This window comes from Chiloscyllium plagiosum, unplaced genomic scaffold, assembly GCF_037043375.1.
Source record: "Chiloscyllium plagiosum isolate Xiang-an unplaced genomic scaffold, Cpla_swu_hap1 HiC_scaffold_24, whole genome shotgun sequence".
Classification (NCBI taxonomy): Eukaryota; Metazoa; Chordata; class Chondrichthyes; order Orectolobiformes; family Hemiscylliidae; genus Chiloscyllium; species Chiloscyllium plagiosum.
The window spans coordinates 5,102,432-5,128,309 of NW_028270162.1; the positions used below are offsets into that span (position 1 = coordinate 5,102,432).

Here is a 25,878-nt window from a genome sequence, read left to right on the forward strand (position 1 = left end):
ATTGAAAGTAGTTTGATGGTTCCTCTCACACGTTTTCTCTACAAGAATATCTTACAGCGGTTTTAACAAGAAGCTGATCTAGGCTCATCTGGATGTTGATGGAACGTTTCCCCAGCACTTACCCAATGCAATTGACATCTTTTTCCCCATTGTGTTTCTTTCCACAGGTGAATTTTTTCATCATCCATTTTTAGATGCCAGTTCTTTGATGAAGAAATGTAAGTGGGGCAGCGGGTGATCTGTGTTGGCAGCTGACGTATGTGCAATGATCCGACTTGATGCTGCAGAGGCCATCTGCGATAGTTTGACCCTGCTGTCTGTGTTTCAGCCTCACAACCCTCTCGTGTAGTTTAGCCTCTCCCAATTGGCAGCCAGATACAGTGGCATCCCTGGGTGCTGCTGGAGGGGGTGAGGTGACAGGTGGGAGTACTTACCCTGAAACAGGAACCGGTTTCTGGCAAGTGGTGCTTTTGGAAGGAAAGGGTGAGGAAAACATTAACGAATATGTTTTGGCAGTGCCGTCCATGAGTTAAGGATGTCTCGAAAACATTTCAGAGCCAAAGGTGTACTTTTGGAAAGTAATCCCTGTGACAACATGGGAAAATGCTGCAGCAAATTTGCACAAAGCAAGATCCCATAAACAGTGACCAGATAATCTGTACTTGATAATCTTTAACATGACTGTTTGTTGGATTTTGTTTTAGAATTTGTTCCCGGGATATGGGCATTACTGCTGGGCCTGCATTTTATTGCCCAGAGGCTGTCGGTCTGAAGACACATGGAGGCAAAATCTGGGACTACCTGTCAAATAATGACCATGAATCCATTGTCGATTGTCAGAAAAACCCACCTGGGTCACTAATGCCCTTTAGAGAAGGAAACTGCTGTCTTTACCTGGTCTGGCCTAATTGTGACTCCAGACACACAGCAATGGGGTCAGCTCTTAACTGCCCTCTGGGCAATTAGGGACGGGCAATAAATGCTGGCCTAAACAGTGATGCCCTCATCTCATGACTGAGTAAATAAAGAAAAAAGACCTATAAGAATGGCAGATTTCCTTCCTTAAAGGACATTAGTGAGCCAGATGGGAACTCCCCCACCAACAATTTCATGGTTATCTTCATTTATTAAATTCACGTTTAACCATCTGGCACAGTGCTATTTGACCACGTGTGCCCAGAACATTAGCTGGGTGATTTGATTACTAGCCTAGTAATAAGCCCACTAGGCTATCAGTTCCCCGGTGTAGTGGTTGTGATGTTACTGTGCTACTTTATATGCTGCATGTGGTGAATGGAGCTGTGTAACTGCTTTGTGTAAGAGGACATTCGCGATGATGATGGTAACTCACGGCTTTGCTCTCTGCTGACAGCTGTCCCAGTGCCTATGCCAGTCTACGCCAGCTCAGCCTCCACCAGTTCCTGCAGCAGCTCCTCCACCTCCCACCTTGCTTCATCTCCAGTAAGTCCATGTGAATCCTCACTGTTCTCCAGTAAGTCCCAGCAGAGTGTGGGGGACTCGGGCGAGGTGGGGGAGGGGCAGGGTGCTGCACGGAAGAAGGGGCTGGGAATGATGGTGGAGGGAATTTGGGAAAGAGCTGGTAGTGTGCCCACCTCTGGCACGTGGGCAAGAACCCAGGGCCATGGTCTCAAAGTGGGGAGAGGAGGAAGTGAGCTCAAAGGACAGGAATAAAAGTCTAGGCTGGATCTCCAGTTTTGAAGGAACTAAAAGCCTTGGGTTGGAGATAGTACAGTAACAGTTTCTAAATGAGTTCCTGGGATGAGACGGATGTTCTGTGACGAGGGGCTGAGGAAATGGGTCAGTGTTCCTTGGAGTTTAGAAGATGCACAGGTGATCTCCTTGAAACCTTCATGGGGCTAGGCAGGATGGACACTGACACAATGCACTCTCCCGTCCCTCCCTGAGGGGGGTTAGAGAATCTGGGACACAGGGTGGGGGGGGATGTGGGCTCAGGATTAGAGGGCGATCATTTAGGAGTGAAATGAGAAGAAATGACTTCGCTCGGGAAGGTCAGGTATCTTTGGAACTCTGTCCCCAGAGGCTGTGGGTATTGCTGAATATGTTCAAAGCTACGATAAACAGATTTTAGTCCCATGTGGATTTGAGGGGATATGGAGAGCAAGTGGGCTGATAGTACTGAATGGTGACACAGACACAATGGGCTGAATGGTCTTCTAATGCTCCTATTTCTGGTGGTCTTATGGCACCTTGCCTTCCCTAAAAGTCATTCCTGAACTTGTGGTCTTTATGACCCTTCAGTAACTTGGGTGGCACAGTGGCTCAGTGCAACCTCACAGCACCAGGGTTTGATTGCACCCTCAAATGTTTGACTGTGAAGTTTGCACATTCTCCCTGTGACTGTGTGGGTTTCCTCCCACAATCCAAAGATGTGTAGGATAGGTTGGTTAGCCTTGGGAAATGCAGGGTCCCAGGGATTGGGTGGGATACTCTTCAGAGGGTTAGCACAGACTCAATGGACCAAATGGTCTCTTTCTGCACTGTAGGGATTCTGTGACCTTTGTAGGTACTTCTACGGAGACCCACAATATATGAATGGAATTCACTTTCTTAAACTCTTAGCAAATCAACTCACATTATTTGGGTTAGTATTGCAGTAACTACTCTTATGTGTGTACCCATCACTGTGCCACACCACCCCCAATATCTCCAGGTGCTACTGTTGTGACTGCTCATCCTATTTCTCTTTTTCCTTCCCTCTCTCTTTGTGTTGATTTTGGTTGTTTTGGAGATTCACACTGACAGATGAACTCCACACCAAGGGTCGCTGAAGCAATGTTGCTGTGTTGATGCCGATGTCCCTTTAACACTTTCCTCTCCTTTGTACCCAGTCACTAGCCGATGTGCACCAGCTCTCTGAGAAGGTTATCAGTCCCCCTACCCAGGAGAGCCCAGCCTTCCTGCAGGGCTCTAGGGATTCAGGCAGCGGCAGCAGCAAGAATTCCTCCTGTGACATCGATGACTTTGTGCTGGTGCCTTACAACAGCCCCACGCAGTACTCTGGTAAGTCTGCTTTCTGCAGGACCCTCACATTATCACCCCCATCCCTGGGTAACACCCTCAAAACCACTCCCCACTGTTCCCAGAGCCCTACCTAATTTCTTTTTAAGATACATACACTTCCCAATTTCCCTGACTTTCAGACCAAAGTTGATAGAAAGCACAAAGTAGGTTTCTAACTAAACAAGAATTATTGTTATTGTAAGTAGTTAGACCACAGCTACAAGCAAACAGATATAAAACTATTATAAAAACTATTAACCAAAATTCGAAAGTTCTTTTAAATTTCTCTTTACACACTCTCACACACACAATCACACACACAATCACATACACACACCCACAATCACACACACAATCACACACCACACAATCACACACACACAATCACACACACAATCTCTCTCACACACACACACACAATCACACACTCACAATCACTCACACACACACCCCCACAATCTCTCTCTCACACACACACACAATCATGCGTAATGACACATGGGCACACACACACATGAGTACAGACACAAATACAGGCACGTACAAACACACGTAAACATGCATATGTTGACAAACAAATGGGGAAAGTAGATTATTGGTCAAAGTAGATTAACCATAAAGTCCATCCAGTGGTCTCTTCCCAATTCTGATGTTGAGATTATCCGTCTGCAGCTAGCCAGGTGCATGGTGTTCAGTTGCCTTTTTCTGGAAGCATCCACTGGTGTGTGAAAAGTAGAGGGACTAATTCATTTGGAAAATGTCTCTGATTTATCCATTCAACAGTCACAGCAACTGCCGCAGGAAAGGGAAGGGTTATTCTTCAAGTTTAAACTGAGATTTTCATTCCAGAGAATAGGCAGCTTCTGCTGGAGGCAACAACAGAACAACCCCTTTGTGCCTCTCTCTCTCTGTCTCTCTCTCTGTCTGTGTGTGTATGTCTCTCTCTCTCTGTAACTTATTTCCTGTTCCAACTTACTCCATCAGCTGAAAGCCAAACAGTTTTGTTTGTAAATAACTCCTCAGCTCCTGATTGTTGGCACATTGCAGGAGCCCACAGTCACTAAATCAGAGTTGCACAATTGTAATCAAATTCCTTGCTGTGAAATTATTCAGCCATCCTGGTAAATCCCTGTTTTTAAAAGCAGTGTGTTCTCATTGCAGTCCACAGATTTAGGGACACATAGTGTCTTATTTGGTTAGCACGCTGCCTCACAGCACCAGGGACCTGGGTTCGATTCCACCCTCAGGTGACTGTCTGTGCGGAGTTTGCATATTCTCCCTGTGTCTATATGGGTTTCTTCCCACACTTCCCACAGGTCAGGTGGATTGGCCAAGCTGAACTGCCCTACTGTGGCATGGATATGCAGGGTCAGGGAATGGGTCTGTGTGGGATGTTCTTTAGAGGGTCAGTGAGGACTCGATGGGCTGAATGGCCCACTTCTAAACTGTAGGGATTCTAACAGAGCTGAAAAGGCATAATACTAACACTGAGTCCTCAGCGCTGGAATTCCCTCTCACACAACTCTCTGACTTTGCAGCAGTCAAAGACTTCCTCAAGTTTGGTGTCAGATTTGTTTGCTCATACAGCTGTGACACACCATTAAACCGTTTTCTGTTTAGTTTGTGGTATTAGTATTTATTGTATGCCCCTAATTTCCCTTGTGTTGTAATATTCAAGGTCCCAAAAAATGCAAATTGTCCTTGTAATGTCTTTGATCCGAACTGATTGTCAAAATTGAGTGCACAGGTGGACGTGTGCACCTCACGTCTGCCCCCTTATCAAAGTGGGGCAAACGTGGGCTGGTTACCATCGTACAAAGTCCTGAGTAGCCCAGCAGTGAATTGTGGCATACATCCATTATCTCCTTATGTTTTCGGAGTGATTAACATGGTGATTGGTTGTGAAGATGTCCAAACTTGTGTCCTTTGAAATTGGAAAGAACTAAATCCAGCAAAGCAGCAATAAATATTGTGATTCCAAGCTCAGACTTGTACCTGGGAGAGAATTGAGAATCCTGGCCAGTCTGTGAAACTGCTGACATCGCTGGTTATTTGTTGCGTAAGGTAATCAAGGGATCATCATAGAATCCCCACAGTGTGAAAGTAGGTCATTCAGTCCATCAAATCCACACTGACCCTCCAAAGAGCATCCTACCCAGACCCACCCCTCCCCACCCCCAGACCTGTAAACCTGCATTTCCCATGGCTAATCCAACTAGCCTGCACTTCCCTGAACAATTTAGCATGGCCAATCCACCTTAACCTGTGCGTCTTTGGATTGTGGGAGGAAACCTACACAGACACAGGGAGAATGTGTAAACTCCACACAGACAGTTACTCAATGGTGAATTGAACCTGGGTCCCTGGAGCTGCGAGGCGGGAGTGCTAACCACTGAGCAGACGTGACCTAAAAAATTGAGCTGGGGGCTGCTCCCAATGAGGGTGGGTTTGCAGACAATGAGGAAGATTTGGAAAGAATGGGCTGAAAGGCTTTTTCTGTGGTGCATCACTCTGTGAACTTGTGGGGCAGTAAAGTTGCAGTCCCTGGGGATAAAACAGAGAGGTGACACCAACATGTACTCAATGAACCAAATGGCCTCCTGCTGTGTTGCAAATGATTCTGACTCATCCGTGAGTGTTTTGTCAATTGGGTTTTTGAAAGGAGAGTGTGTTTATTTGATGTGTTGTTTTTCAGGTGAGCTGCTGAGTGACACAATGGCAGGAAGGACACTGATTGACAGCTTGAATTACAGCAGGTAATGTTTGTTGGTCTCTGTCGAATGCAGTGGGAAACTGGACACAAATTGTGGGCGGCACGGTGGCACAGTGGTTAGCACTGCTGCCTCACAGCGCCTGAGACCCGGGTTCAATTCCCGCCTCAGGCAACTGACTGTGTGGAGTTTGCACGTTCTCCCCGTGTCTGCGTGGGTTTCCTCCGGGTGCTCCGGTTTCCTCCCACAGTCCAAAAGATGTGCAGGGTCAGGTGAATTGGCCATGCTAAATTGCCCGTAGTGTTAGGTAAGGGGTAAATGTAGGGGTATGGGTGGGTTTCGCTTCGGCGGGTCGGTGTGGACTTGTTGGGCCGAAGGGCCTGTTTCCACACTGTAATGTAATGTAATCTAATCTAATCTAATCTAAATTCCCCAGGCTCTTTGACAAGAGCCAGTTCTGTATTGATCATTGTTACAGACGTCACCCTGAGCTCAGCTCAATACTGATCTGTCTGCTTTCATCTGGTTCTCCTTCTCTTCGAGACCAGGCATAACTCCCTAAACGTGATCGGAAAGTGATCGGGGCAGGAGTGAATATCCAGCCCCGCTACCCATCATCATCCCCATGTTCCTTAATCTCCTTTGTATCCGAAAATCCCAAAGATTTACCATCATGCTCACTGACTGAACATCACAGCTCTCTGAGATATACAGCTAATCAAAACATTGGCACTTCAAAACAGCACTGAGGGAGTGCTGCACTGTCGGAGGGTCAGTACTGAGGGAGCGCCGCACTGTCGGAGGGTCAGTGCTGAGGGAGTGCTGCACTGTCGGAGGGTCAGTACTGAGGGAGCGCCGCACTGTCGGAGGGTCAGTGCTGAGGGAGTGCCGCACTGTCGGAGGGTCAGTGCTGAGGGAGTGCTGCACTGTCGGAGGGTCAGTGCTGAGGGAGTGCTGCACTGTTGGACAGTCAGTACTGAGGGAGCGCCGCAATGTCGGAGGGTCAGTGCTGAGGGAACGCCACACTGTCAGAGGGTCTGTGCTGAAGAAGCGGCGCACTGTTGGAGGGTCAGTACTGAGGGAGCGCCGCACTGTCGGAAGGTCAGCACTGAGGGAGCGCCGCACTGTCGGAGGGCCAGTGCTGAGGGAGCGCCGCACTGTCGGAGGGTCAGTACTGAGGGAGCGCCGCACAGTCAGAGGGTCAGCTTGAGGGAGCGCCGCACTGTCAGAGGGTCAGTACTGAGGGAGTGCCGTACTGTTGGAGGGTCTGTGCTGAGGTAGTGCCGTACTGTTGGAGGGTCAGTGCTGAGGAACCTGTGGGAATTTTTACTTTCTTATGAAACAGTATATTGAGATGCTTTTTGGCTGTTTGGTGGGGGTGAAACCTCCCATGCATCAGTCTTACAGAAGGGTAGGTCATGTCATTGTGTTCCTGCTCCCGAGAGAGTATTTAATCCTGCCATCACAACCCAGTGAATGACCTGCTTATTATCACATTGCTGTTTGTGAGTGTTTGCTGAGGATAAATTGGTTTTCTATCTGCTGCATTACAATAGCGCCTACATTTCAAATGTTCTTCACTGCTGTAAAGTGCTTTGAGATGTCCGCTGGTTGTGAAAGGTGCTATATGAATGCATATCTTTATTTTTAGTCAGTGTCTGCATTGAAAAGCCTTGTGTTTCACTCGTCAGCATTACTCAGTTCCAGTGTCACTGTGATGCTCTGTTTTGTGTGTAATTCTCTCATTCTCTGCTGTCTGTTTACCAGTGGCTCAGTCCTGACCTCAGCAGGGTTAGCAAGTCACGGGAGACCATCATCCCCATCTGGGTCGTGCAGCAGTTCACCAAGCCCCTCCGGGTAAGACCTCTGCCATGTTGGACAAATCGCAGGTTTTAGTAAGATTTCTTCCTGCCATATGAGTTTGCTGACATTTTCTCAAAAGCATTGCCCCAACTCCTGACATTTAACAAGTTAGAAATTTGCCAACGGTGTGTCTGCCAGGCATTTCAAATCTCACAGCTAAATTTTTAACAGTTTGTGTTCTTGGCTGTGTGGCTGGGTTCTTTAACTGAGCAGGTTTTTAATTGAATAGAATCCCTCCAGTGTAGAGACAGGCCATTCGGCCCATCAAGTCCACGCTAACTCTCTGAAGAGCATCGCACTCGACTCACCCTCCCCTATCCCTGTCACCCTGCTTCCCATGGATAACACACCTATCCCTGGACACTACAGGCAATGTCCCATGGCCGATCCACCCTAACCTGCACATCATTAGACCGTGGGAGGAAACCCATGCAGACATAGGGAGAAGATGTAAACTCCGCATAGACGATTGCCTGTGAAGGCTGGAATTTAACCCAGGTCCCTGGCGCAGTGAGGCAGCAGTGCAAACCACTGAGCCTCTGTGTCACCCCTAGCATTAGATACAATACCCTCTTGTCAACAATTCAGGGGATGGTATATTCAAACCACACCCAGTCACCTGATATAGTCCTGAGGGAGAGACGGACTGTCGGCGGGTCAGTGCCGAGAGAGTGCTGCACTGTCGGCGGGTCAGTGCCGAGGGTGTGCCGCACTGTCGGCGGGTCAGTGCTGATGGAGCACTGCACTGTCGGAGGGTCAGTACTGAGGGAGTTTTGCACTGGCTGAAGGTCAGTGCTGCGGGAGCACTACTCTGTTGGGGGGTCAGTACTGAGGGGGTTCTGCACTGACAGAGCGTAAGTACTGAGGGAGTGCCGTACTGTTGGAGGGTCAGTGCCAAGGGTGTGCTGCACTGTCGGCGGGTCAGTGCTGAGGGAGCACTGCACTTGTTGGGGGGGTCAGTACTGAGGGGGTGCCACACTGTTGGAGGGTCAGTGCTGAGGGAGTGCCGCACTGTCGGAGGGTCAGTGCTGAAGGAGTGCCGCACTGTCGGTGGGTCAGTGCTGAGGGAGTGCCGCACTGTCGAGGGTCAGTTCTGAGGGAGTGCCGCACTGTCGGAGGGTCAGTGCTGAGGGAGTGCCGCACTGTCGGAGGGTCAGTGCTGAGGGAGTGCCGCACTGTCGAAGGGTCAGTGCTGAGGGAGTGCCGCACTGTCGGAGTGTCAGTACTGAGGGAGTGCCGCACTGTCGGAGGGTCAGTACTGAAGGAGTGTTACACTGTCGGTGGTGTTGTTTTTGGGTAAGGCATTAGACTAATGCCCAGCTGCTGACTTCAGTTGAATGGAAAGAGCCCACCCAAAGTTGTGAGGAATAGTGTGGAAGCTCTCACCAATGTCCTTGTCTATATTTGTCCCTGAACCTGATTCCCTTAATGCCCTACAATCTGGTCATTTATTACATCAATTTTTATGGAAGCTTAAGTCATAGAGATGTACAGCACGGAAACAGACCCTTCGGTCCAACTCATCCATACTGACCAGATATCCCGAATTAATCCAGTCCCATTTGCCAGCACTTGGCCCATATCCCTCCAAACCCTTCCTATTCATGTCCCCATCCAGGTGCCTTTTAAATGTTGTATTTGTACCAGCCTCCACCACTTCCTCTGGCAGCTCATTCAATACACATACCACCCTCTGTGTGAAAGAGTTGCCCCTCAGATCCCTTTTAAATCTTTCCCCTCTCACTTTAAACCTATGCCCCTCTAGTTTTGAACTCCACCACCGTGGGGAATACACCTTGTATATTTATCCTATCCATTCCCCCACACTTGCTGTGCATTTCCTACACGATAACAGGTACTTCAAGTGCATTCCGTTGGCTGGAACACACTCTGAGGTTCTGTAAGGGGCTATGAATATTGAGGTATTTCTGCTCAGCATCTATGACTTAATTAACAATTGAGTGAATTATGAATAGCACTATTATTTTGTTGTGGTTCTGTTCGCCGAGCTGGGAATTTGTGTTGCAGACATTTCGTCCCCTGTCTAGGTGACATCCTCAGTGCTTGGGAGCCTCCTGTGAAGTGCTTCTGTGGTGTTTCCTCCGGCATTTATAGTGGCCTGTCCCTGCCGCTTCCGGTTGTCAGTTTCAGCTGTCCGCTGTAGTGGCCGGTATATTGGGTCCAGGTCGATGTGTTTGTTGATGGAGTTTGTGGATGAGTGCCATGCTTCTAGGAATTCCCTGGCTGTTCTTTGTTTGGCTTGCCCTATAATGGTAGTGTTGTCCCAGTCGAATTCATGTTGCTTGTCGTCTGCGTGTGTGGCTACTAGGGATAGCTGGTCGTGTCGTTTTGTGGCTAGTTGATGTTCATGGATGCGGATCGTTAGCTGTCTTCCTGTTTGTCCTATATAGTGTTTTGTGCAGTCCTTGCATGGGATTTTGTACACTACATTAGTTTTGCTCATGCTGGGTATCGGGTCCTTCGTTCTGGTGAGTTTTCGGCATTCATGCAGGAACCGGAGTTGTTCGTATGTGGCGCTTAGGCGGTTAGCGCAGGATTCCCATTTTCTGGCTTGTCTTAGCGTCTCTTGCCCGTAGGTGATCAAAGTTTGGGTGAAGATTTGTAGCTCGGGTGCTCGTTGTGGTTCTGTTCGCCGAGCTGGAAATTTTTGTTGCAAACGTTTCGTCCCCTGTCTAGGTGACATCCTCAGTGCTTGGGAGCCTCCTGTGAAGCGCTTCTGTGGTGTTTCCTCTGGCATTTATAGTGGCCTGTCCCTGCCGCTTCCGGTTGTCAGTTTCAGCTGTCCGCTGTAGTGGCCGGTATATTGGGTCCAGGTCGATGTGTTTGTTGATCGGTTTGAACATATGAGTATTTGGGATAGGATCAGGAGGAGGCTATTTGGCCCCTGGAGCCTCACCCAACATTCAGTGCAGTCATGATTGATCATTACCTCACCTCCATCTTCCTACGGGGTAGCTTTCTTCGTACCAACCTCCACCTTGCACACACATCAATGCGCTGATCACCCACAGCCCTTGGAGGTAGAGAATGGTGAAGTTTCACTGCTCTCTGAATGAAGAAATTTCTCACCATCTCAGTCGTACACAGCCGCCCCATTCTCCTGAGAGTGTGACCCTGGGAAAGGCTGTTGGGGGTAGCTGGGAACGTGGAGTATTTGGATCCGCTGTGATCTTATTGAGTGGTGGAGCGGGCTCCAGGGACTGAGTGACTCCTAATGGAAACAGGCTCTCGATCCAGGAGGAAACAATCTCACTGTGTCTGTGCTGGGAAGCTGCCAAAAAACCTTTAGGTTTCAGTGGGATCATCTCTCACCATTTTAGTTCCAGGGATATAGGCTCTGCCTATTCTGTCAGTGCAGTGATGAGCAGGGGTTCATGTAATGAGCAGTGCTGTATGATAAACCCTCCTGTTGCACCCTTTATAAGCATCTCATGACGTAAACTCTTCCTGTGCCTTGCAGCCGGCTGTGCCAGGAATCCGTCAGCACCTATGGAGACACTGTCCCTATCCCTGTGCCTACACAGATTCTCAATTACCAGCGAATAGAGCAGAACCTTCAGGCTCCGAAGGCCTGCAGCTCTCCAAGGTGAGTCCTCCCAGTGAGTGGCAGGAGCCTGTGTAACAAATGACCTGTGCTTCAAGCCAAAGCCCACTTCCGTCTGGCAGGAGCCTGGTCTTCCAGTGAAATCTGAGCGAGTTATACAGGTAAGAGTGAATTTACCAAACCATTCTGAAAGAAGTTCATACGGATCATATATTGATACCAACGGGCTGTGTTCCAAGGGGTAAGGGAGACATTTTCATTCATTGCTCAGGGAACCATCATACCTGAGCTTTGTCCTTTTAGGATCTAATGGAGTGGAAACTGGGTGGGTTCTGTTGAGGAAGGGCAGTCTCCTCTTGTTGCAAGAGTTGATGTTTGAGGAACACTTGGTGTATACAAGAGCATTGTAGGAGTTTAACTAGCTCACATCATATGGTTGATCAAAAGACCACCTTTGACCCCTGAGCTGTTGGCTGGCAAAGTTCTCTGGGTCAGAGTGGGAGAAAACTACCGTCTGACCTCCAATTAGTCATCCCAGCCGGTAGACTTTTAGTTCAACTCAAATGGAACTGCCATGTATTGCCCCTCCCAAGTTGTCCTGACATGGTGGTCATATGATTTTGTGATCAGTCAATACCATTGCCCTTTCAGTTTCCAGATCTCTAAAATCCCACAGAGGACTGAGAAAACAGCACAGCACAGAAGGGAGCGATTCAGGTCATTGTGCATTTCGCTAGCTGTTTGAGAGAACAATTCTGCTAGTGCCAGTCCCCTGCCCTTTCCCCATAGTCCTGGAAATGTTTCCATTGTGAGCTCGTATCCAGTTCTCTGCTGCCAGCTCTTTGTGAGTCACCATATGTTCAAGCAGAGTGTTCCAGATCACAACAGCCCCCTACACAGAAATATTCCCTGTGTCTCCCTCTGGCTTTAGAACAAAGAACAGTACAGCACAGCAACAGACCCTCCTGCCCAGCATGTCTGCACTGACCATGGTGCCATTCTAAACTAATCCCATCTACCTGCCCATGGTCTATATCCCTCACACCTCACATCGTATCCCTCATTTCCCAGCCTGAGCACCTTCTGCCATGTTCTTGTCCCAACCCCCACACACTGGGCCTTGTTATCACATGGGCTGCTACCACACACAATCCATTGTTAGCCACTAACAGTCCCCATTAACAGCTATTCATTCTCCCAGACTGACATTTATCATTGACCAACTGGTTGTCTCTCTCTCTCTCTTTCTCTCTCTCCCTGGCCTCGATCTCCACTGATTATTGACACCAGCAACATATCCCCAACGTCTTCAAGAGATATACTTCTCCTGGGTACAATCAGTTCAGAAGAAAGGTCAGTAGATCTTTCACTCCGCTTTCTCGCTGCTGAGTTTTTCCAGCACTTCTGTTTTTGTCTGATTTCCAGCATCCACAGTTCTTTGGTGTTGTTTGTCTATATCCCTGTACTCTCTGTCTGATCATGTGTCTGCCTAAATCCCTCTTAAACATTGCTATCATGTCTGCTTCTGACACCTGCCCCTGGCAGTGCTTTCCAGACACTCACCATCCTCTGTGTAAAATGCTTGCCTCACACATCTCCTTTAAGTACTCCCCCCCCCCCCCACCTTAAACCTATGTCCCTGGGTAAAAGACTCCCAACTATCCACCCTATCCATGCCTCTCATAATGTTATAGGCTTCTGTCAGGTCATCTCCTCAGCCTCCCATGCTCTGGTGAAAACAAATTCTAGATTAGAGTGGTGCTGGAAAAGCACAGCAGGTCGGGCAACATCTGAGGAGCTGAGAAGGGCTTTTGCCCAAAACGTCGATTTTCCTGCTCCTCGGATGTTGCCTGACCTGCTGTGCTTTTCCAGCACCACTCTAATCTAGAATCTGGTTTCCAGCATCGGCAGTCCTTGTTTTTACCTCTGGTGAAAACAATCCAAGTTTATCCAATCTCTCCTTATAGCTAATACACTCCAATCTAGACAGCATCCTGGTCAACCTCTTCTGCACCGTCTCCACCTCCTCCTATGGTGCGGCACCAGAACGGCACACAATACTTTAGGTGTGGCTGAAGTAAATTTTTATATAGCTACAACATGACTTGCCAATTTTTATCTTCAATGCCCCGACCAATTAAGGCAGTCTTCTCTATCACCTTATCCCCTTGTGTTGCCACTTGCAATCGTTTGAATATTTGAGTATTTGGGATAGTATCAGGAGAAGGCGATTTGGCCCCTGGATCCTAACCCAACATTCAATGCAGTCATTCCAAGATCCTGTTTGTAGCAATGTTCTGAAGGGGCCTACCTTTTCCTCTTGCATTTGGTCCTCCAAAATGTATCACCTCACACTTAGAATAGAATCATACAGTGCAGAGGAGGCCTTTCAGCCCATCGAGTCTGCACTGACACATGAGAAACACCTGACTTTCAACCTAATCCCATTGACCAGCACATGGCCCATAGCCCTGAATGTTATCACGTGCCAAGTGCTCATCCAGGAATGTTTTAAACGATGTGAGGCAAATCGCCTCTACCACCCTCCAGGCAGTGCATTCCAAGCCATTACCATCCTCTGGGTAAATCCCTAAACCTCCTGCCCCTCACCTTGACCCCATGCTCCCTCGTGACTGACCCTTCAACTCGGGGGAACGGCTGCTCTTTGTCCACCCTGCCTATGCCCCTCACAATCTTGTACACCTCAATCAGGTGGCCCTTCGGTCTTATGTGCTCCAATGAACAGAACCCAAGCCTGTCCAACCTTTTCTCATCACTTATATTTTCCATCCCCAGTAGCAACCTGCTGAATCTGCAGTTATTTAACAGAGACCACACTTGCTATAGTGCCACTTGTTCCAGACCATATTTAAAGCTCTCTCATGGGATTTGGCTGTCACTACTGGGCCAATATTTGACGCCTATCCTTTGAACTGAGTGATTTGCTAAACCCATTGCAGATAGGAGCCACCCACATTACTGTGGGTTTGGAGTCACACACAGACCAGGTAAGGATGGCTGATGTCCTTCCCGAAATGTCTGGCAGAATTTTTCATGAATTCTTCACCGAGAGGGTTGTGAATCTGTGGAATTCCCTGCCCAGTGAAGTAGTTGAGGCTTCCTCACTGAATAGTTTTAAAGCTAAGATCAGTCATTTTTTGAAAAGTAAAGGAATGAAGGGTTACGTAGGAGGGTGGGTAAGTGGAGCTGAGGCCACAAGAAGATCAGCCATGATCTGACTGAATGGCAGAGCGGGCTCGATGGGCCAGGCGGCCTGTTCCTGCTCCCAGTTCTGATGTTCTAATTTAGTCCATTGGTGAAGTTTTGGAATGAAGATGAGAATTATGCAGTAAGCTTTTAATAATCTGAGATGCACCCCACTGGAAACAGATAAAATAGCAACTTTCACAAAGAATGGGATGAACAGTTGAAGAGGAGAGAAGTGCAGGGTTCTGCAAGGGAATAGTGGGACTAATTGGAAACTCTTTCAAAGCTGGGCAGAATGGGGGTATGATGGGCAGAGTGGCCGCTTCTGCGCTGCATAGCTCCATCATTTCCTCATGTTGCCAATGAAAGATCCGGGTAGTGAACAGGGAACCCAGACAATTAGCCACACTGTCTTCATTTTATTCCCTGACATTCCAAGTCGATGGAATCACTGTTGAGAGTGATACTTCAGGATTCAAAGTCTAAGGGAAGACAAAGCTTCTTCAGTTCCTTGTCTGACTCAGAGTTACATTTGTTTATCCCCTCAGGTCCGGAAGGGTTCGAAGGCCGAGCAATACCAGTCCCTTGGGTTTCAGCAGGACAGGGGCATCCCCTCCACATCCTGGAGAACAGCCATCAACACCATTCCGAAGATTGTCTTCCGGAAACGTGAAATCTTTCTTGCCGTCACCACAAGGTAGGCCATGGTTAGAATCCGGAGCCTTGACATGGACAATCAGTGGGTTCAAAATGCTCAGGGGGCAATAGGAACATAGGAACAGGAGTAGGCCATTCAGCCCATCCACCACTCAATGAGATCTTGGCTGATTTGTGGCTTAATTCCTGCCTTTGGCCCATATTCCTTATTATTACCCGTTTGCTTAACAAAGATATACCCGTCTCAGATTTAAAATTAACAACTGATGCAGCATCCACTGCAGTTTGTGGAAGAGAGTTCCAAACCTCTCCCACCCTTTGTGTGTCGAAGTGCTTCCTAACATCTCTCCTGAACGCTCTGGCCCTCATTCCCAGACTGTGCCCCTAGCTCTAGAATCCCCAACCAGTGGAAACAGTTTCTCTTTATCTGTCCATGTTTTTTCTGTTAATATTTTGAAGGTTTCGATCAGATCGCCCCTTCAAGAAAACACGCCTAATATGTGTAGTTTCTTTTCATAACGTAACCCCTGAGGTCCCAGTATCATTCCTGTAAACCTACAGTGTATTCCCTCCAAGGCCAGTCTCTCCTTCCGAATGGGTGGGGCCCAGATCTGCTCACAGTGCTCCGAGTGAGGTCTAATCAGGGTTCTGTATAACTGCAGCATAACCCCTGCATCCTTGTACTCCAATCCTCTCTATATAAAGGCCAGCACTCCAATCACTTTTCTGAGTGTCTCCAACAGTGTTCGGGTCAGTGTTCCAACAGGTTCAGTAAACATGGGCTGGATTTTACCACCTGGCAAGGAGTTGAGGGTGGAAGGGAGCATGGAGGAACCAGTGATGGGAGGGTGTGGGGGAAGAGTCCTTGCACCTGGAGGCAAACTGAGTGACCTCAATGTTTGTTGGATCAGCAGCAAGCTATGGGGCTGTGGTCTGAGTCACATGGGGAAGCTGCTCAGAAAACCTTGATGACTCCCATCAAACCCATTGTGGAGGGTATCTCCTTATCATGGCACTCTGTCACCCACGGTAGCAATGGCATGGCTTGCCTTCGGTCACTCTATGCCTACCCCCTCACCAAGATTGGCCCCCGGGCCACAACAACCCATTGTCCCCTCTCAGGACAAGTATTTCTTCCACGTGCAATCACAGCATTGTGCACTGCTCCTGATGGTATCCTCTGTGGGGTAGGGGAGTAGACCACTGTCAGTATTATCACACCCACCCACCCCTGCGCCGTCTCCCAACCTCCAAGTCACAGCGAGAGGCTGCATAGAGGAGAGGTCCTGAGAGTCACCGATCGCTCAAATGCATTCTCCACCTCAAACCTTCAAGTCATTCTCCAAACCTTCTCATGGGAATCACCCCCCCTCCCCCCACCCCCAACTGCTCCTCAACAACCCCTCCCACCAAGTTAAAGATTCACCCTGCTCTTCTAGAATTCAAGCTTAGGGCTAGGGTTCTAGAAATTCAAGCTGCAAAAGTAATCATATTGTGAGGGGGTTAATCTACATTTCATTCAGCACTATACAACCAGTGCTACTGTTCTTAAACATTCACTGATGGGACTTCACAATGAAACGTTAAGGATTGTGATGGCACATGAACTAAAATGTTTATTACTGTTTTCCTCGCGCCACTGAGTAATTTTTCTCAAAATTCACAGCCCTGGTCATGTTTTCTTTTTTCTGTGTTCAAGTTGGCACAATCCCTGAGCAACTGGATCAGTTTGCTAGCGCCACTCCTATTGGATCAGAGGCACGGGTTAGACACACCTCACCAGGTGAGCAAGTCCCTCAGCTGTCAATCTCATTGGCAGAGGATTTCATAGATTACTCTCAGGATAATTTCCAAGATTCTAGGTTTCTTTTTTACAGCCAAGCAGATAGGTGGCCACACTGATTGGTATTGTGCACCAAGATAGGGTTAATGAATGACCTAATAATGAAAGCATCCAAAGGAAGCAACACAATTACATTTTATGTTCAGCTTGACGGAGATAACAGTGAATCTAAGACTAGTATTTTAAACTTAAATGCAGGCAATGATGAGGGCATGGAAGCAATGTTGGCTGAAGTGAGCTGGCAACTTCAGTTGAATAATTGGACAGGAGAGAAACTATGGCAGGGATATTTCAGAATAGGTAGGACAGATACATTCCACTGAGAAAATAAACTTCTAAGGCGAGGACCCATGTCCTGGTATCAAAATTAAAGGAAAAAAAATAATTGCGCAAAAATAGGTGGCAGGTCGGAATATAAAGAATGTCTAAAAAAATTAATATGGAGGGAAAATTAGAGAACAAGAGAAAGCAAGCTAGAAATAGTAAAATAAATAGTAAGAGCTTCTATAACTATTGTGGAAATAAGCTAATAAAGTGAGCATAGCACCGGTAGGAAGTGATTTGGGGAATTAGTAATGGATTATAAAGATAATGGCAAAGGAATTGAACAAATATTTTCATGATAGGGATATAAGTAGCATCCCAGAAGTAGCTACATATCAAGAAATGCAAGTGATGGAAGAAGGCAAGAAAGCTACACTCTCCCAGGGGAGTGATACAGAGCAAACCTTTGGAGCTGTGGGCTGATGAGGTCCAAGTCCAAGTGGACAATACCCAGAGATTTTGAAAGAAGCAGTTTGTGAGATGGTTGATATATTGGTTTTAATTTTGCAAAGTCCCCTAGTTTCAGGGAAGGTTCCCTTGGATTGTAAAATTGTGAATGTAACTTCTTTACTTAGAGGGGAGAGAGAAATCAGGAAACTACAGACTAATTAACATCTGTCATAAGGAACATGGTCAAAGCTATTCATAAAGACATTATGACAGGGCACTTCAACAAATTCCAGTAATCAGGCAGAGTCGACATGGTTTTGAGAAAGGGAAATCTTGTTTAACCAATGTATTAGAGATTTTCAAAGAATTTGCAAATGCACTGTGGATAAAGGGGAACCAATGGGTGTACGTACTTACATTTCCGTGAAGCATTTGTTAAGGTGACACATCAAAGGTTACTGCAGAAAATAAAAACTTACATGTGAAGGATAACATAATGGCATGGAGAGAAGATTGGCTAGCTAGCAGCAAACAGAGTTGGTATAAAAGGGTCAATTTTTGCTTGGCAAAGTCAGTGCTGGACCATTACATTTTCTATAAATGACTTGGATGGACGGACTGCGTGTCAGGTCGCTAAATCTGCTGATGACCAAATGATAGGTAGGAAAGGGACTAAAGGGATAGAGGTAGGTTAGTGAGCGGGCAATGATTAGGCAAATAGAGGGAAATGCAAATTCGCTGTTTGGCAGGATGAATAAAGAAAAATATATTATCTGGATGGTGAGAGATTGCAAAGCTCTGAAATGTGGAAGGAACTGATTGTCCTAGTGAATAATTACAAAAGGTTAGAATGCAGATACCGTAAGTAATTGGAAAATTAGTAGAATATTGTTGGTGATTGCGAGTGGAATTGAATACAAACATAGGCACATTATAGACTGGGAAGGAGAAAGTGAGGTCTGCAGATGCTGGACATCAGAGCTGAAAATGTGTTGCTGGAAAAGCGCAGCAGGTCAGGCAGCATCCAGGGAACAGGAGAATCGACGTTTCGGACATAAGCCCTTCTTCAGGAATGAGGAAAGTTTGTCCAGCAGGCTAAGATAAAAGGTAGGGAGGAGGGACTTGGGGGAGGGGCGTCGGAAATGTGATAGGTGGAAAGAGGTCAAGGTGAGGGTGATAGGTCAGACTGGGGTGGGGGCGGAGAGGTCAGGAAGAAGATTGCAGGTTAGGAAGGCGGTGCAGAATTCGATGGATTTGACTGAGACAAGGTGGGGGGAGGGGGAATGAGGAAACTGGTGAAATCCGAGTTCATCCCTTGTGATTGGAGGGTTCCTAGGCGGAAGATGAGGCGTTCTTCCTCCAGCCGTCGTTTTGTTGTGGTCTGGCGATGGAGGAGTCCAAAGACCTGCATATCCTTGGTGGAGTGAGAGGGGGAGTTGAAGTGTTGAGCCACAGGGTGGTTGGGTTCATTGGTCCGGGTGTTCCAGAGGTGTTCTCTGAAACACTCCGCAAGTAGCCGGCCTGTCTCCCCAATATAGAGGAGGCCACATCGGGTGCAGAGGATGCAATAGATGATGTGTGTGGAGGTGCAGGTGAATCTGTGGCGGATATGGAAGTTTCCTTTGGGGCCTTGGAGGGAGGTGAGGGCACAAGTCTTGCACCTCCTGCGGTTGCAGGGGAAGGTGCCGGGAGTGGAGGTTGGGTTGGTGGGGGGTGTGGATCTGACGAGGGAGTCACGGAGGGAGTGGTCTTTACGGAATGCTGATAGGGGAGGGGAGGGAAATATATCCTTGGTGGTGGGGTCCGTTTGGAGGTGGCGGAAATGACGGCGGATGATGCGCTGTACATGGAGATTGGTGGGGTGGTAGGTGAGGACCAGTGGGGTTCTGTCCTGGTGGCGGTTGGAGGGGCGGGGTTCAAGGGCGGAGGAACGGGAATTGGAAGAGATGCGGTGGAGGGCATCGTCGACCACGTCGGGGGGGAAATTGCGGTCCTTGAAGAAGGAGGCCATCTGGGTTGTACGTTTTTGGAACTGGTCCTCCTGGGAGCAGATGCGGCGGAGTCGAAGGAATTGGGAGAATGGGATGGCATTTTTACAGGGGGCAGGGTGGGAGGAGGTGTAGTCCAGGTAGCTGTGGGAGTCGGTCGGTTTGTAGTAGATGTCCGTGTTGATTCGGTCGCCTGAGATAGAAAGGATATGCAGTTCTTTGGACTCCTCCATCGCCAGACCACAACAAAACGACGGCTGGAGGAAGAACGCCTCATCTTCCGCCTAGGAACCCTCCAACCACAATGGATGAACTCGGATTTCACCAGTTTCCTCATTCCCCCTCCCCCCACCTTGTCTCAGTCAAATCCATCGAATTCAGCACCGCCTTCCTAACCTGCAATCTTCTTCCTGACCTCTCCGCCCCCACCCAGTCTGACCTATCACCCTCACCTTGACCCTTTCCACCTATCACATTTCCAACGTCCCTCCCCCAAGTCCCTCCTCCCTATCTTTTATCTTAGCCTGCTGGACAAACTTTCCTCATTCCTGAAGAAGGGCTTATGCCCGAAACGTCGATTCTCCTGTTCCCTGGATGCTGCCTGACCTGCTGCGCTTTTCCAGCAACACATTTTCAGCCCACATTATAGGCTGGGGCCATTTTCCCTGGAGTGCAGGAGGTTGAGGGGTGACATAATGGACGTTTATAAAATCACGATGGGCATAGCTAAGGTGAACAGGAAAGGTCTTTTCTCTCGAGTAGGGGAGTTCAAAACTAAAGAGCATAGGTTTAGGGTGAGACGAGAAAAATTTAAAAGGGACCTGAGGGGCAGCGTTTTCACGCAGAAGTTGGTGCGTGGAATGAGCTTCCAGAGGAAGTGGTGGAGGCTGGTACAATTGCAACATTTAAAAGGCATCTGGATGGGTATATGAACAGGAAGGGTTTGGAGGGATATGAGCCAGGTGCTGACAAATGGGACCAGATTGGGCTGGGATATCTGGTCGGCATGGACGAGTTGGACCAAGGGGTCTGTTTCTGTGTTGTACATCTCTGTGGCTCTATAACAGGACCTTGTGTGGCCCTACACTCAATGAACTGCGACAGCTCACCAGCACCTTCTCAAGGGGCAATTAGGGATGGGCTATAAAGACTGGCCCAGCCATCAACACCCACATCCCCTGAACGAATGAAAAGAAGGTGGCCCAAAAATCTGCTCCTGCCAGAGATCTCACCATTTTACTGTGTCACCGCCATACTGTTGCTCTGAGGCTGTGTTAAATGTGGGCCGTTTTGAGCTAATGGATTGATTTCCCCTGTTACAAACAGGCCTTTTCCTGACAGAGCCACACCAGCAGCGCGGATTGAGACCCAGATTACACAGCGCTCCAAATCTCTCGGACACACACCAGTGTCAGCAGAAGATGAGGAAACAGTACTCTGAGCCGATGGTGACCTATATGCCACACAGCCATCTCCTGCAGCCTTGCAGACAGATGAGATCCTCTCCCAAACTCTCGGAATTAATTCAGCGGAGTCCACTCCCAACCATCGTGGGTTCCCCGACAAAGGTAACACCCAATTGGAAAACTCTGTTTCACTGTAAATTAGGTCGTCTCTGCCTAAAACATTTCTGCATCTCCGTCCATAGCGGCTGCCGGAACTGCTGAGTATTCTCCAGCAGTTTCTGTTGTTATTTCAGATTACCAACACTATACTGTTTAGCTTTCCTTCTTAATATTCAACATGTCGAGGTGCTGGTGTTGGACTGGGGTGGACAAAGTCAGAAGTCACAATGCACCAGGTTATAGTGCGACAGGTTTATTTGAAATCACACAAGTTTTCAGAACGTTGGACTATAACCTGGTGTCATGTGACTTCTGAAATAATATTCAAGGCTGGAGAGAGTGACTGGTGTAGATTTGTCAGCACAGACTCAATGGGCTGAAGGACATCTTCTCTGCTCAATGATTTCTATACAAATTGTGCCATTAATTTTGCTAAAATATTGATTTAAAAAGGAAGCCTTGCATTTCGTTTGTGCTTTTCACAATCTCAAAGACATCCCACTGCACTTTACAGCCAGTGCAGTACCTGTGCAGTCACTGTTGTAATGTAGCAAACCTGGCAGTCAGCAGTGCACAGCAAGATCCCACAATCAGCCGTGGGATAACGATCAGATACCCTGCTTTTATTAATGTTGGTTTTATCCTTCTTTAACTCCCTGGACGCCCCCAAACTGTCCAATCGAAATCATTTATCAGTTTTGACACAACCCAGCCTGATTGCCATTGTTTCACAGAATTCAACTGTATGACAAGAAGAGTAAGACGAATTGAGTTTTCTTCTCTTCTGTTCATAAGCAGAGTTTTCATTTCAAAAAGAATTCTTCTTTCTTTTCCCTTTTATTCTCCCCTGAGCCCTCTGTTGGTGCAATCCAATTTTAAAATGATCCTCAGCAAACCCTTTAGAGTTAAAACAGAAGAATGGTTTATTCACAGATTCGAACCTGGGGGATGGTTATTGTAGCACATACTCACAAACAGGCTTTCAAGGAAGAAACAAAAAAAAGGGGGAAAGGGAAGAAGTTAAATCCCAGCAAACATAAAAATTGAAGATGGACGCATTAATTCACAAGATTTTTGGTTGAGTCCAGAAACCGCTGTTCAGGGTTGGTTCCTATTCCTTAGGAGCTCATGTTGAGGTGGACTCCCTTTCGCTGAATTTGCAGAATTCCTTTTCCAAGTTGGCATTGTGTCGAGCACTGCTGCCTTATAGCGCCAGGGACCTAGGTTTAATTCCATCTCCTGGGGTGGTGTAGTCCAGAACTAGAGGGCACAGGTTTAGGGTGAGAGGGGAAAGATTTGAAAGTGACTTAAGGGACAGCTTTTTCATGCAGAGGACAGTGCATTTATGGACTGAGCTGCCAGAGGAAGTGGTGGAGACTGATACAATTACAGCATTTAAAAGGCATCTAGATGGGTATATGAATAGGAAGGGTTTAGAGGGATATAGGCCAGATGCTGGCAAATGGGACTAGATTAGGTTAGGATATCTGGTTGGCATGGATGAGTTGGATCGAAGGGTCTGTTTCCGTGCTGTACATCTCTGTGACTCTATGGCTGTCTGTGTGGAGTTTGCACACTCTCCCTGTGTCTGCGTGAGTTTCCTCTGTGTGATCCGATTTCCTCCCACACCCCAAAGATGTCCAGGTTAGGGTAGATTAGCCGTGCTAAATCACCATAGTGTTAGGTGGGTTTGCCATGGTAAAGGTGGGAATAGGGTGAGGGTCTAGGTGGGATGCTCTTTGGAGGGTTGGTGCAGACTCAATGGGCCAAATGGCCTCTATGCATACTGTTGGGATTCTATGAGTTTTGAAGGCATAAGAATATGAGGTTGGTTCACTTTTCAGATGAATGGAGAATATCTTCAGGTTTTGAACTCAATGCCTGTTCTGATTATGGCCTTACTTCCCCTTTCCTGTCTGCTTCCCCCTATCCCTTCGCTGCAGGGTTGGCAACTCCAGGCAGGGAGAGGAGCCAGAGGATTCGGGTGCGGGTTTGAGTGAGGGGAGAACAAGTTAGTGATGGGCTGCAGGGCAGCGCAGCAGAGACAAGGGGACAGTGGGCAGCTTTCCCCAGAGGGGGATGAGACCAGACACAGACTGCACGGGGAGGGGAGCCTGTTGTGTCAGGCAAACGTGGAGTTGGAGGTTTTGCACCAGAGCTCCATTTGTTCCTGGTATCTCCATGGATCCCTGTCGGGACTTGATCTTTGATCCATGTAGAAATCACGACATTAATCAATGAAATCCAAAGCTCAACAAATTGTAAAATCACAGAGCGTTGAAGTTGTGTAGGTTGTTAATGAGGAGAAGGGTTTGGTTTAGCATAGTTGGCTGGATGGCTGGTCTTGTGATGGAGATTGATACCAACAGCATAGGTTCACTTCCCACACTAGTTGAGGATTACCACAAAGGATTCAACCTCTCCCCCCCCCCACTTGCATGGTGACCCTCAGATTAAACTATCATCCAATCATCCATCTCTCTGCATCTAATAAGCTCCCTGTTGAACTGTGGCAACTTTACCTTACCTTTATATGAAAATCCTAGGTTTACAGAATCATGTGCCCTTTATTGGAAACTCTGTTAAAAAGTCTTGAATTTGACAAAACTGTAAACTCCATGATGTTGTTTTTGCAGGTTCAGCCTCCTTTCGAATTCTCCGAGTCCCCTGGCTCTCCTAACCTAGTCACCTTGCTCACTCACCAGGGCCTCTCCCTGACTCCAGCTCCAGCTCGCAACAGGACAGTGCCAACTCTGACCCCCCTCCAAAACCAGCACATCAACGTCGGACTCAAACCTGTCGATGAGATGAAGGGACCGTTTGGCAGGTTTGTAAATTAACCCGAACCAGCAGCTGAACAGCCACAGTCCCTATAAGATCAGACCAGGCCACAAAGGTGATGATATGACGCTAGTAAAAGACACATTCAGGTCTCATGTTCTTCCCTCACCAGCAGAGAATGATCACCAGCAGAGAAGAGCTAAGAGCAGCAAGGAGGGGACATGAAAGGTCCTTAGTTGGTAGGATTAGGGAAAACCCTAAGGCTTTCTATAGGTATGTTAGGAATAAAAGAATGACTAGGGTAGGAATAGGTCCAGTCAAGGATAGTAGTGGGAAGTTGCGTGTGGAGGCTGAAGAGATTGGGGAGACACTGAATGAATACTTTTCTTCAGTATTTACTCAGGAACAGGACATTGTTGCCGATGTGAATACTGAGTCACAATTAAGTAGAATGGATGGCTTTGAGGTATGTAGAGAAGAGGTGTTGGAAATTCTGGAAAGGGTGAAAATAGATAAGTCCCCTGGGCCTGATGGCATTTATCCTAGGATTCTCTGGGAAGCAAGGGAGGAGATTGCAGAGCCATTGGCCTTGATTTTTATGTCCTCGTTGTCTACAGGAGTAGTGCCAGAAGATTGGAGGCTAGCAAATGTGGTTCCCTTGTTCAAGAAGGGGAGTAGGGATAACCCTAGTAACTATAGGCCGGTGAGTCTCACTTCTGTTGTGGGCAAAATCTTAGAGAGAATTGTAAGGGATCGGATTTATGAACATCTGGATAGGAATAATGTGATCAAGGATAGTCAGCATGGTTTTGTGAAGGGCAGGTTGTGCCTCACAAACCTTATTGAATTCTTTGAGAAGGTGACTAAGGAGGTGGACGAGGGGAAAGCGGTAGATGTGGTGTATATGGATTTTAGTAAGGCGTTTGGTAAGGTTCCCCATGGTAGACTACTGCAAAAAATACGGAGGTATGGCATTGAGGGTGAGTTGGAGGTTTGGATTAGGAGTTGGCTGGCTGGAAGAAGACAGAGAGTAGTAGTTGATGGTAAAGGTTCATCTTGGAGTGCCGTCACTAGCGGTGTTCCGCAAGGATCTGTTTTGGGACCATTGCTGTTTGTCATTTTTATAAATGACCTGGAGGAGGGGTTAGAAGGTTGGGTGAGCAAGTTTGCGGATGATACGAAAGTCGGAGGAGTTGTAGACAGTGAGGAAGAATATGGCAGGTTACAGCGGGATATAGATAAGCTGCAGAACTGGGCAGAAAGGTGGCAAATGGAGTTCAATGTAGCTAAGTGTGAGGTGATTCACTCTGGTAAGAGTAACAAAAAGATGGGGTACTGGGCTAATGGTCGGATACTTGGTAGTGTGGATGAGCAGAGGGATCTTGGTGTCCATGTACACAGATCTTTGAAAGTTGCCACCCAGGTAAATAGTGCGGTGAAGAAGGCATATGGCGTACTGGCGTTTATTGGTAGAGGAATTGAGTTCCGGAGTACTGAGGTCATGTTGCAGTTGTATAAGACTCTGGTGCGGCCGCATCTGGAGTATTGTGTGCAGTTTTGGTCGCCATATTATAGGAAGGATGTGGAGGCACTGGAACGGGTGCAGAGGAGGTTTACCAGGATGTTGCCTGGTATGGTAGAAAGATCGTATGAGGAAAGGCTGAGGCACTTGGGGTTGTTTTCATTGGAGAAAAGAAGGTTTAGGGGTGACTTGATAAAGGTGTACAAGATGATTAAGGGTTTAGATAGGGTTGACCGTGAGAATCTTTTTCCACGTATGGAGTCAGCTATTACAAGGGGGCATAGCTTTAAATTAAGGGGGGGTAGGTATAGGACAGATGTTAGGGGTAGGTTCTTTACTCAGCGAGTCGTGAGTTCATGGAATGCCCTGCCAGTAGCAGTGGTGGACTCTCCCTCATTATGGGCATTTAAGCGGGCATTG

General features: G+C 47.6%; 1 protein-coding gene across 4 annotated transcripts in view; it reads left to right on the forward strand.

Annotated features, from left to right (window-relative positions):
* ulk1b (unc-51 like autophagy activating kinase 1) overlaps positions 1-25,878 on the forward strand; it is a 99,334-nt gene that overhangs the window by 40,240 nt on the left and 33,216 nt on the right. For 3 of the 4 annotated variants that reach the window (XM_087999861.1, XM_087999860.1, XM_087999859.1), the window contains exons 11-21: positions 168-218; positions 1,373-1,461; positions 2,871-3,042; positions 5,738-5,798; positions 7,521-7,610; positions 11,098-11,223; positions 12,472-12,534; positions 14,937-15,085; positions 16,745-16,828; positions 20,917-21,158; positions 23,792-23,982. In XM_087999861.1, the coding sequence (XP_087855987.1) occupies positions 168-218; positions 1,373-1,461; positions 2,871-3,042; positions 5,738-5,798; positions 7,521-7,610; positions 11,098-11,223; positions 12,472-12,534; positions 14,937-15,085; positions 16,745-16,828; positions 20,917-21,158; positions 23,792-23,982 (1,318 nt within the window). The remainder of the gene's footprint in view (positions 1-167; positions 219-1,372; positions 1,462-2,870; positions 3,043-5,737; positions 5,799-7,520; positions 7,611-11,097; positions 11,224-12,471; positions 12,535-14,936; positions 15,086-16,744; positions 16,829-20,916; positions 21,159-23,791; positions 23,983-25,878) is intronic. The other variant, XM_087999862.1, reaches the window with a different exon arrangement.